This window comes from Thermomyces dupontii, assembly GCF_041956625.1.
Source record: "Thermomyces dupontii strain NRRL 2155 unplaced genomic scaffold VTN31scaffold_5, whole genome shotgun sequence".
NCBI classification, from domain to species: Eukaryota; Fungi; Ascomycota; class Eurotiomycetes; order Eurotiales; family Trichocomaceae; genus Thermomyces; species Thermomyces dupontii.
This window is the reverse complement of record NW_027192311.1, coordinates 1,524,338-1,535,359: the sequence shown is the minus strand read 5'-3', so window position 1 is coordinate 1,535,359 and position 11,022 is coordinate 1,524,338. Positions and strand designations below refer to the sequence as shown.

At 52.4% G+C, this 11,022-nt stretch overlaps 3 protein-coding genes across 3 annotated transcripts; 1 reads left to right on the top strand and 2 right to left on the bottom strand.

Annotated features, from left to right (window-relative positions):
* Nucleotides 1-61: 61 nt before the first annotated feature.
* Nucleotides 62-3,748, bottom strand: VTN31DRAFT_5837 (uncharacterized protein; the record flags this gene model as incomplete). The annotated part of the gene is made up of 1 exon (XM_069406380.1): nucleotides 62-3,748. One exon carries the CDS (start codon nucleotides 3,746-3,748, stop codon nucleotides 62-64), a length of 3,687 nt encoding a protein of 1,228 aa, XP_069259994.1.
* A 2,810-nt stretch (nucleotides 3,749-6,558) lies between these two features.
* Nucleotides 6,559-7,077, bottom strand: VTN31DRAFT_5836 (uncharacterized protein; the record flags this gene model as incomplete). The annotated part of the gene is made up of 1 exon (XM_069406379.1): nucleotides 6,559-7,077. One exon carries the CDS (start codon nucleotides 7,075-7,077, stop codon nucleotides 6,559-6,561), a length of 519 nt encoding a protein of 172 aa, XP_069259993.1.
* Nucleotides 7,078-8,118: 1,041 nt separating this feature from the next.
* On the top strand, nucleotides 8,119-9,679 carry VTN31DRAFT_5835 (uncharacterized protein; the record flags this gene model as incomplete). The annotated part of the gene is made up of 5 exons (XM_069406378.1): nucleotides 8,119-8,228; nucleotides 8,290-8,477; nucleotides 8,525-8,586; nucleotides 8,647-8,856; nucleotides 8,912-9,679. The coding sequence occupies 5 exons, from the start codon at nucleotides 8,119-8,121 to the stop codon at nucleotides 9,677-9,679; spliced, it is 1,338 nt and encodes a 445-aa protein (XP_069259992.1).
* Nucleotides 9,680-11,022: the final 1,343 nt, after the last annotated feature.

The window sequence follows — 11,022 nt, the reverse complement described above, 5'->3', positions numbered from 1 at the left end:
GCCATATTATGCCCATCTCCATCCCACCGATGCAGCGCGCTGTGGAGAATTAGCATGCGGATCAACCAAACGAGGGCGTGGCCGGAGTGCTCACGCTCAAGTCGGCCGGACTGTTGCGGCCCGTAGCCGGCGAATTGGCACGCCTCTGCTCCTCCTGCTGCTTTTGTCGCCGGCTGATCAGCAGCCGCTCCGCGGCCTTGGGGTTGATCGTGTCCCCCATGTCTGTGATCTTCAAAGCCCACTTGGCATCTTGCTCGGAGAACCCCAGCTCGTGCACGAGACGGTGCATCGCCTTGTCGACCGGGTCAATGAACCCAGGCTGCTGCTGCTGCTGCTGCTGTTGCTGCTGCCGGTTGTCCGACGAGAGCGTTTCCTGTGACGAGCGTGCGCTTGGGTTCAGGTCGAGGGACGTAACGCCGGCCCGGCGGCCAGAGGCGCTGCTGCGCCCGGACTCGGTCGACAAGTTGGTAAATCTCGACTGGTAGACGCGCGACACGGCATCGCGGAGGAATGATGACCGGCTCGCTCCAAACTCCAGCGGTTCCCACCGCGTCAGTCCCATCTTCTGCGCCTTGGCGAGCATCGACTTGGCCGTGTCCGTGGGGCACATGGAGCTCATGCTGATCAGGGCCGATGGTCCTAGCGACAAGATGTAGTACATCCATTCCTCCAGTAGGACCGACTCCTTCTCCGTATCCCCTTCCTCAACATCCAGCCCGTCGTAGATACCCACTGCGCGCGCTTCGGCGCATTCGCCTAGCAGTGGCTGCAGGAGTGCCCCGAGGCAGTTCCAGATCTCCGTCATGTCGTACAGTTGGCTCGGCGTCAGACCAGAGCCATTGCCCTTGCCGAAGCCCGGCGGCGGATCGAAAAGAACATTGTTCATGCTGAAGAATGGCTCTGTGATCAGCACCGTAGCACCGGATTTCTGCTTGGCCGCCAGAGGGCCACCATTAAGCCAGTCGGTCTGTCCGTCCAGGTTCGCTTCGCGATTCTTGCCGCAGCCGAAAATGCGGCAGAAGGTCCAGATACGCCAGAGCGCCTCGTCGATTTCGGCCGCGCGCTTCTCGTCGGTGCCGGCAAGGCCACGTATCGTCTCCGGTCGGATGAATGACGAACATCGAGTCAGGATCAACGACTTGAGCTTGACCAGCGTGAAGATGTCGCGCGCATGATGTCGAAGGTACGACTCGGGGGTGTATTCTGGCACGGGGGCGTCCGGCTCGGTGATATGACGCCACTCATTGGGCCAGGGCGGACTCATTTCGCGCAGCTCCCATGCTGCCGGGCTCATGCGAAACATGGCATTCTTCATCAGTCGCAGCTCGTGGGCCTTGAACAGACGGTAGGTTTGCCGGTTGATCAGGGCAAGATTGAACAGATCATCGAGGGTATTGGCGCGCTCCAGCAGGGCCAACAGCACATCGTCGGTGATGTCCTTTGGCATCGGGATCCTCACGGGGCGCTCAGGCTCTGGTTTGTCCTTCTCAGGCATTGTTCCGCTACCATCAAGCTCGTACAATTGAACCGGTCGCTGGGGTTCCATTGATCCGTCCGGTTTTTCTGGGATCTTTGGTTTCTCGATCCCCTCGTTCTGATGAGAAGGTTGTATCGAGGCCACCCAGCTGGTACTCGAGTCGTCGGCAACTTCCGTTTGCGACTCCCCCGTCGTTCGAAACCCAATCACGATCTTCTCACCATCAATCGATCGGCGATCGGATTCGTGGCCATCGTCCGTAAGCGATGCTTTTGACGGCAGAGTGGGGGAGGCGACCACACTGGCATTGTCCGCCGGCGTTGGCGGCAAGGGCGCGCTATCCCTGCGTGGTGCATTATTCTGGGTCTGGGCCTGCGTCGGGGGCGAAGAAGCAGGAATCTGCGGCGAGCGTTCATTGTTTAACGTTGGAATGTGGCCGCTGGTCATCAAAGGAATCCCAAGCCGGCTGACCGCTTTCAGCGGATATAGCGTGGCCCACTCATCCTGCTCTTTGTCCTTTGTCTCCTCCTCCTCGTCATCTTCTCGCAGCGCCCGCGAAATCTCCGCGCTAAGATAGCGCTCAGTGTTTCGCGCCAGCATTTCGCGATCCTCGGCCTGTTTTGCTGAATCGTCCACCTTTGAAGTTGAGCGGTTTCTCTTCCGAGACAGAAAATGAAAGCCAATCCTCCGTGTACTGCCTTTTGCCGAGACCGCGGGCGCGTGTGGCTTCGGAAGGCTGGGCATCGTATTGGTACTGGCCTGTTTTTGTAGAGAAGGCATCGTGCTAGACACTGAATGGTGTCGAAGCGCCGGCATGGTGTTCGCAGTTGAGGATTTGTAGAGAGGTGTCATTGTATCTGTTGTTGTATGTTTGCGCAAGGGCGACATGGGTCTATCCATTGTCAATTGTTTCCGAGAATGTGACTTTGTGTCGGCCGTGGATTGCTTTCGGAGCGGGGTCAGGGTATCAAACTCCGACTGCTGCTTCTGGACGGGAGAGGTGTTGCTGGGGTTCGTCTTGTTCAACTTGGAGTGGGATTGATCAGTGCGCTTGACTGTGGGGGCACGTTGCTGCTGCTGCTGCTGCTTGGTGGTCAACTGCTTGGTGTTCTTCGATGCGGTCGTCGGTGACAGAGACGCCGTCGGTGGTCGCTGTTTTGTGGATTTCTTCTTTCTGAGATCCAGGGCCGGAACCGTATCTTGCACTTGCGGGCCACCACGACGTGTTGACGGCCTACGCATTGATGGGGATCGCTTGGACTCGCTGGACATCGTGGCCAGTTTGTCCATAATCTCCTCGGTGGCCTTGGACAGAGTGACCCCAGGCTCCCCCGAAGGCCACATTGTGACATGGCAGCCGATATCGTCCTTGTTGTTGACGTTGTATTTCGAGATCATGCCGTCGACAATTCGGGTGGGCGACATGTCTCGCAGGGACGGTATGTAGATTGAATCCATCGACGGGACCGAAGGCAGTGGTTTGGTTGTCAGCGGCGATGTTCGTTGCTGTGTGCGCCTGGGAGACGAGTGCACACTGGCGCTTCCATCGGCGTCGTCAAACACACCGGCCTCCACTGGGTCGACAATGGAGTAAAAAGTTTGAGTGGCCTTGTCTGGCGACGGCAAGGTGTCGGCAGCGTCTGGCGAACACAAGCTGGATCGCGATGAGGAAGAGTGGGTGTAGCAAGACGACCTTTGATCCCACACCTCGTTGATGTCGTCGGCGGACGATGACGACGTCGACATAGTGAGCCCGGGCTCTGCCAATTGCCCGCTATCCCGGATGTCCGTTGCATGGTGCTCAGCAGGTTGCTCAGCGCTCGATGGAGGTCGCAAATTAGACAGGTCCGCACTCAAATGAGACAGCCGGAGCGGTCCCGTTGTCTGCCCTTGTTCTTGATGCTCCTGTTCCTGTTCCTGGTCTTGCTCACGCCCGGAGTCGGAGTCGGAAGAGATGTCAACCCTGTGCTCCTGCTCGGGAAAAGCCCTATCCACGTGCTCTTGATCATGCCCGTGCCCGTGCCTCGATGCTTTCTCCTTCTTGCACACCATTCGGTCGAGAGCGGTTTCGGACATGGAAAATCGATCGGAGAAAGGATTGTTGGGAATCACCAAGTGTCGTTTCCGAAGGGCGCTGTGGTTTAGCAATGAAGCTCGGATGGAGTTGTCGGCGGTGGGCATGTTGACATCTACCAACGTTCCGACAACCGTGACTTTACTGCCTTGTTTCTTGGACTTTCCCTTGGGAAACATGGCTGTCAAGCTCGACATGACTGGAAATGAACCTTTGGAGCCGGATCTGGAGTGGCGCAGGTCAGTCATGATGGCCGTTGTCTCCGACGAACACAAACAATACGAGTAGTAGCAATTAGGGTTCAACAGACAACGGGGTTCTGGCTTTGTCAAAGCTGATCTTGCATGGTCATGGCGATGGACAGTGAGTGCATGGGCGAAGTCAGTGCGAGTCAGGAAAATCGAGCAGTTTAGGGAACTGTATGTAGGAAAAGAAGATCGGAGGCCGAGGCGAAGTAAAGAGACGCAGAATGATGCGGTCGGCGTTGTGCACTCCTCAACGGTTTTGGCCCCATCACCATATCTCGGCGCGAATGGTCTGTACCAAGCCGGGAAAATGGGGGCGTTTTTCTTTTTCACACCGAAATCAACCCTAAAAAGTTGCCGACGATCCCCAGACTGTCAAAGATTTCATCATCCGGGATTGTTGAGTCTACTCTCCCGTCCGAAGGATCATTCTCTCTGTGCCAAACAAAGTACATTATTTACATGATTCTCATCACCATCTCGCACACCTCTATGCCGGACCTCGTGGCTGAGATGATCATTAGGGGGATATCCGCAATCAACAGACCCCTGAGAGACCAGAATCCATATTAAATTTTACTGTAGTCATCCTTTCTCCTGCCTTTCTTGTTCAGCTCCATTCAGCATATCCTTGATATAGTAGTACGTGTAGAGCGAAAGGGGAACCGCTAGCGCAATGATTCTGACACATGACAAGCTTTCTCCATGACTCCATCTGACCTGGAGACTGATTTACTTTTGTGACCACTTTGATGTTCACTTCCTTGCAGAGTACACAAAGGAATTGTCATCATTGTCTCTCTATGTACATATGCTCCCCATTGACTATTGACTCCATGCAAGGTGACCGCCGGCGGTCAGAAAATCCGTCCATCATTCTCTGCCCTCCGATCGATCATTATCCTCCAACCAACTGATCACGATGTCCGCCATCTTCTGAAGAATCGAAACAGCATTCTCTGACAGTTTTGCACAATAAATGGAATGTTATCTGTTGGAGTGGAGTTGACACTGTCATGTTGTGTTCTTGGCCCTTTGCCGCAGGAAAACGTCTACCAAAACACAAGTCTTTCTCTTTTCGGGTGACTGATGGTGTTGCTTTTTCTCCGGCCAAGGCACCAATGGGGCCTTGTGGCTCGTGGCGTGCAGGAATTGACCAGTGTCCGCTGGAGCCCTGATCTTTCATCTTTGTTGGTGTCAAAGGATTCTTGAGCTTATCCTTATTCCACTAAGCGTAGGTAGGGCAGAGTTAAGACTCGACAACATCCAATCAGGAGTGACAAAGCATTGACTCGTTGTTGTGATGAGATGATCAACTGTCATCATGCGTCAAAGAACGTTGGACATTTTCTTGTAAGGAGCATGCTTTGAACACAAAGCGTGAAATCACCAGCACAGTTGCTCATAATTATTCAAACTGTTAAGATGACAGATGGGCATTCAGATACGGAAGTAACTACTAACTACCTGTTAGGTGAAGTGATTCTGTGCACTTCAGCCACTCCAAAGTTCAAACCTTCAATTTAACCTAGGTTATATAACCTAAGTTACATATATACGGAGTGAACAAGGCCAACTTCCACCGCACCAATAGCATCGCTTTCTGCTTTGTAGTCAAGCCTTGGCCTGTAGTTTATTGGATAGATATGGATCAGGTATTTCCAAATGCAGTTATGATTGGCCTAATTTAGGTTCATACTGGAGCCAATCAACGATAGTTTACCTACAATATTAGCACGGGTTAACATTACTGGTACCTAGGTAACTACCGTAACTTGACATAACTTGACTAATTTTAGTCGTATCAGGTCATCGACTACTAGTTATTAATACGGAGTACTCCGTACTCGTACTGTGTCGACATTGGCGATTAAGTTATCCTACCTGTTATGTTCGAGAAATATTAGGTTGGCGCTTCAGATTTGCCCACCAAATCCCTGGAACAAATTCAGTAAAATGGCATGCGACCCGATGTCATTATTATTTCTCCGTCCGCCAGCCGTCCCTGTCATTCCGTCGGACTGCCACTACTGGTTCATCCGCTTTCCGCGCGGAGGTCGGACCGGAGAGGAACCGCGGGACGGTGAGGGGAATGCGGGAGTCCCGACCTTTGCTGAGTCATCGCTAAGTACTACGGTATCTAAGTACATACGGAGCAACCTCTTGGTAGATCGACGGATTCTCATCCATTCCACGTGGCTGTCAAGGTTCATAAGCAGCATCAGTTATGTATATTGAAATCTCGCAATATACATGTGACAGTGCCTCGAGTTACTGCTTCGACTTTCAATGGGCTTGCAAATGCCGGACCTTTTCCTCGAGTTTCCGGGAAGCACTGTGTCACGTGCGGCCTATGGCTGGCGTGACATGAGGATGTACCTATGCACGGGAAGAATGCATATATACGAAGGAAATGGAGGGCATGCAAGACAAATGCAGACACATCTGGAGATCATGATGATGAGAGATACATACAACGGATGCACCGATAAGAGGTGGAAGGTGCGCGTGACACCTCCCCCGGTCCGCAAAAAAGGTCGTCCTCGACCGCATAACATTATAAGTACATGCAGGCAACAAAATCCATACTACCAGTAAATCAGCGCCTGCGCTTGGATCGTAGGGACGACTCGAACGACGGAGCAGGTCAGGGACGTCCTCCTGTACCTAGCTGCTGGATTGGTTCCCATGTAGTTTCCTCTCTTCCTTTCCACTTGAGGACTTCTACACCGTGGGGCGTGTTTGGTTTCCTTACGAGTCGCTCAATCTCGTACTCGGGATGATCGTTGACATGACAGGTGGGGGGAGCTCAGGCGTTGTCTGGTTGGCAGGAGTACGAGGCTCAGTCGGCAGAGAAGGTCCTGACGCTCGGCAAAGGGTGTGTGGTTCGCCGATGGCGGCGCAAGAGAAGCAGAGCGAGTGTCGTCGGAAACAGGTCCCGGGGAAAATTGCTGGCGGCCGGTAGTGCGTGCTCCGTCAGTGCCGACCTCTGGGCGGGATTGCTGCTGCTCGGCAATGACTGTATCGCGGCAGCTCAGGAACCGAAGGTTCCGATGATTCGCGAGCACTGGATCCTTCTCTGAAGTCGGCGAGCCATTGAGGGAGTACGCTTCAAGACTGGACCTGTTCTGACGGAGTAGGTCAAGTGCCGCGGCCTTCAAACTCGAAACCTTTTTGCCCGATTGAATCGTCACAACGCCACGGGCCGTATGGTAGTCGTACTTGTTCAGGTGCGGCCCTACCAATCCATTCGGGAAAGTAACTCTGTCTGGCCGGAGCATAAGGCAGACCTCAGGTATGGCCAAGCGATTAAGTTGGAGAAACGTTGACGGACGAACGTGGGATGTTCGAAGAAGAGGACGTAGAGATGCTTGAGCGAGTAGGCCCTAAACAGAAGGAACGGACGGACGCCATGGTCCAAATCAAAAGGAACGAAAGGACGCGAATGCATCACAGAGGAGAGGGAGAATAACCGTTGCGCAGACTGAGGGAGCCCGCCGGCCTGACACTTGTAGCGCTGCCGACTCTAGAGTCGATGGCCCAGGAACAGAGGCCCAGGACGCAATGGCAAACGGTACCACCGGCCTGGCACTTGTGGCGCCGTCAATACGACAGTTCGAGAACAGAGGCACAGGATGCGACGACACAGACAATTCGCCCGGGAGCCACCGGTCTGGCAACTCCAAGGACATGCTACCAAGTGTCACGTGCGGCCTATGGCTAGCGTGACATGAGGATGTATGTACGGGAAGAATGCATATATACGAAAGAAATGGAGAGCATGCAAGACAATGCAGACACATCTGGGGATCATGATGATGAGACAGAGAGACAGACAACGGATGCACCGATAAGAGGTGGAATATTGACAATGCCGTTGCTGATCACGTGAACCTTGATGTTTCGTCTTGAGTTGCCGCAGAAGGTATCTTCGCTGTTCAAATACACTCTACTGCCAAAGCTTGAATAAACTTAACTAAGACTCGTACATAGGCTGTTATGATCTTCAGCAGCTGCTCTCACCATGTGTCAACAAAACAGTGTCGGTAACTTGACTACATACTGAGTTACATGATACTATACTAGTTATTACGTCATATCTAAAGAGTTACATACCAAATACGATTAAGCTTACAATATCATTCACCCGATGGAGAAAGCATCTCTTAGCCGGGCGGCAACTCGCGGAGCAGACTGATTCCTAGCCGACGCCAGCCGACAGCTTATCCGCCGCGTATGGCATCCTTTCAAACAGTCCCTCATCATCTTATCTATTCGATCTTGATGTTAGCACATCAGTTCCTCTTAATCGACGGCTGACGATGTCGTTCTTGATCCGGCGCTCGATTCCGCGGACCCTTTGGCTGCCACGAGGCAGCCCGTCCGCTGTCCGATGGAACACCACCATCTCACAGCGTCCCGGAGCCGACCAGTATGTCGGATTAATCCCACAGCTAGACGGAAAAACGCGTCTGACATTCAGAGCGAATTAGTGTTCGATTTCCGGGTGCCGTCAATAGCAAGTTCACCTCTGAGCTGAACTTCTCACGACCATCGACATTCGAGGCCATGCCTACTTATCGCGTCATGGATTCGGATGGAGAGATCGTTGATAAGACACGGGGAGCACCAGATGTCTCCGATGAGGAAGTTTTGACATGGTATAAAAATATGCTGACAGGTTTGGAACATTGTAACCTCGTGGTGGGCCAAGCTAATGAGGGATAGTCAGCATCATGGATATGATTATGTTTGAGGCACAGCGCCAGGGCAGGTTGAGCTTCTATATGGTATGTGTCTGCGTGAGCTGTTTTTGTCCATGCTTTACTGAACTCGGAACTGTGGAATAGGTCAACGCAGGCGAAGAAGGAATTGCCGTTGGCTCGGCCTCGGCCTTGACCGATGACGACGTTGTGTTCTGTCAGTACCGTGAGGCTGGTGTTCTCCAGCAGCGCGGATTCACACTCAAACAATTCATGAGTCAGCTTTTCTCGAATAAGAACGACAGCGGAAGAGGAAGGAATATGCCTGTGCATTATGGAATGAAGTATCCTCGTGTGGTAACGTTGCCCATGTGTTCTAGATGTGGTTACTGTTCCGCTGACCCGGGATCAGTTCACGATATCATCACCTTTGGCAACTCAGATTCCACAGGCCGCTGGTGCAGCATACGCCCTCAAACTGCAGCGACTGCAGAACCCCAATATTCCCGAGCGAATTGTTGCGTGCTACTTCGGAGAAGGTGCTGCGAGCGAGGGTGATTTCCACGCTGCCCTGAATATGGCCGCGACGCGGTCATGTCCTATCGTATTTATTTGCCGTAACAACGGCTATGCCATCTCGACCCCTACCCTCGAGCAGTACCGAGGCGATGGTATCGCTAGTCGCGGTGTCGGATATGGCATAGATACGATCCGTGTGGACGGAAATGACATTTTCGCCATGCGCGAGGTAACCAAGGAAGCTCGGCGTATGGCTCTGTCTGATGGCGGTCGGCCCGTCCTTATCGAAGCCATGAGCTATCGTGTTTCCCATCATAGCACCAGTGACGATAGCTTTGCTTACCGTGCGCGAGTCGAGGTTGAGGATTGGAAGCGTCGCGACAACCCTATTATCCGTTTACGCAAGTGGCTTGAGAGGAAGGGACTCTGGAATGATGAACTGGAACAGAAGACCCGCAGCGACATCCGAGCAACTATCCTGAAGGAGTTCAATGCCGCGGAGCGGGAGAAGAAGCCACCACTCAAGGACATGTTCACGGACGTCTACGAAGAACTGACTGAAGAAGCCCAGGCACAGCGGGAGGCGCTGCGAAAGCATCTGGAGAAGTATCCGGATGAGTACAACCTGAACGATTATGAAGGGGGCATCAAGGGATTGTAATGAAACCTTTGTAGACATAGAAATATGATCACTTCTGGACACTTTGATAACTGCGATGCAATCATCGTCCTCTGCCGTGCATGTAGGAGTTGCCTAGCATCTATATCCATTGGATATTCTTCCTGCACGACACTGCTCGATAATATCATTGAGGGATTCCGTATGCATTCGTCTGAATCATGTATTGTCAGAATTCAAATTCAACCTCATGTCCTCGATAGGTAAAGGACTTTCCCTTGCAACGTGCATTGCCTAACTGCGTGTCCTTAGCTGACTTTCTCCAAAGAAAGGTGATAAAGGCTGATACATTGTAGTTGGAGGTGCTGGCATTATTTGTGCTCCATTTCAGGTATGAAATGGACACAGACAGGACAAGGATGAAACGCTGCCAGTATAGAGTGCAAATGTCCGCCAAAAAGAACTGAGATAAGTGCCGTCAGCGGGGTCACAATCAAAAGGATAATAGAAGCAACTGCGCAAGAAGAAAATATGCGGAAGCTTCCGTCGAACTCCAGCTGCTTGTCTTCTCACTTTCCCTTTTTGGACGGGAAATGCAGTCAGGTCTCTTGTTTGCACGGTTTCTCGCAAAGGTATAAAACAAAGACTCCTGACAGAATCAAGGTGAGTTCTTCAAGCATTTATCACATCTCGTCTTCTTCGAGCAAATCGATCATCATTTCTCAGAGTTAGCAAAGCTCTCTCAAGTCAGCGCCTGATTTCAGTCGCTTACCCACTCAAGCCCAATCGTCTACCGAGTCCCTGCCAACATCCAATATGGGTCGCGGAATGTACGACGTCACTGGCATCATCAAGAAGCCGCCGAAAGGTTCTGGCGGAACCAGACCTTCCACGACCAGGCCAGCCCCGAAGAGGACGTTCACCTGCAACGAGGATAGTATCTGGCTCGCGACTCGTCATGCTGTGCTTTCAACTCCCGCCACCGATTGCCAGCTCGGGCCCTTCAATCTGATCGATGTGTGACTCGGAGTCCACCACCTGGAACTTGGAAGGGCAGGCCAAGTGAGATTCGACCTGAATGGTTCCTATCGTGTGGTCCCAGTTTAACTAATGGTGACGGTGGTCGTTCCAGGACAGTGGGTTTCTGCTCTCCGGTTTTGGGCTGAGGAACAATCGATGATATGAAGTGGTTTTCTCTTCCTCTGGGTGCTTTGATTTGACTGTCTATTGTCAATCCTGTGTTAGTACGCAGATTGTCATGTCAACCATCACGGTGGCTTTTGTGTCTGGGACACTAGTAGGTAATTTAACAGTACTGCCTGGACATTGTCTGGTGTTGCAATGAACCTAGTCACCCATAACCCAGCTTCCCGCTCTCGATAAGT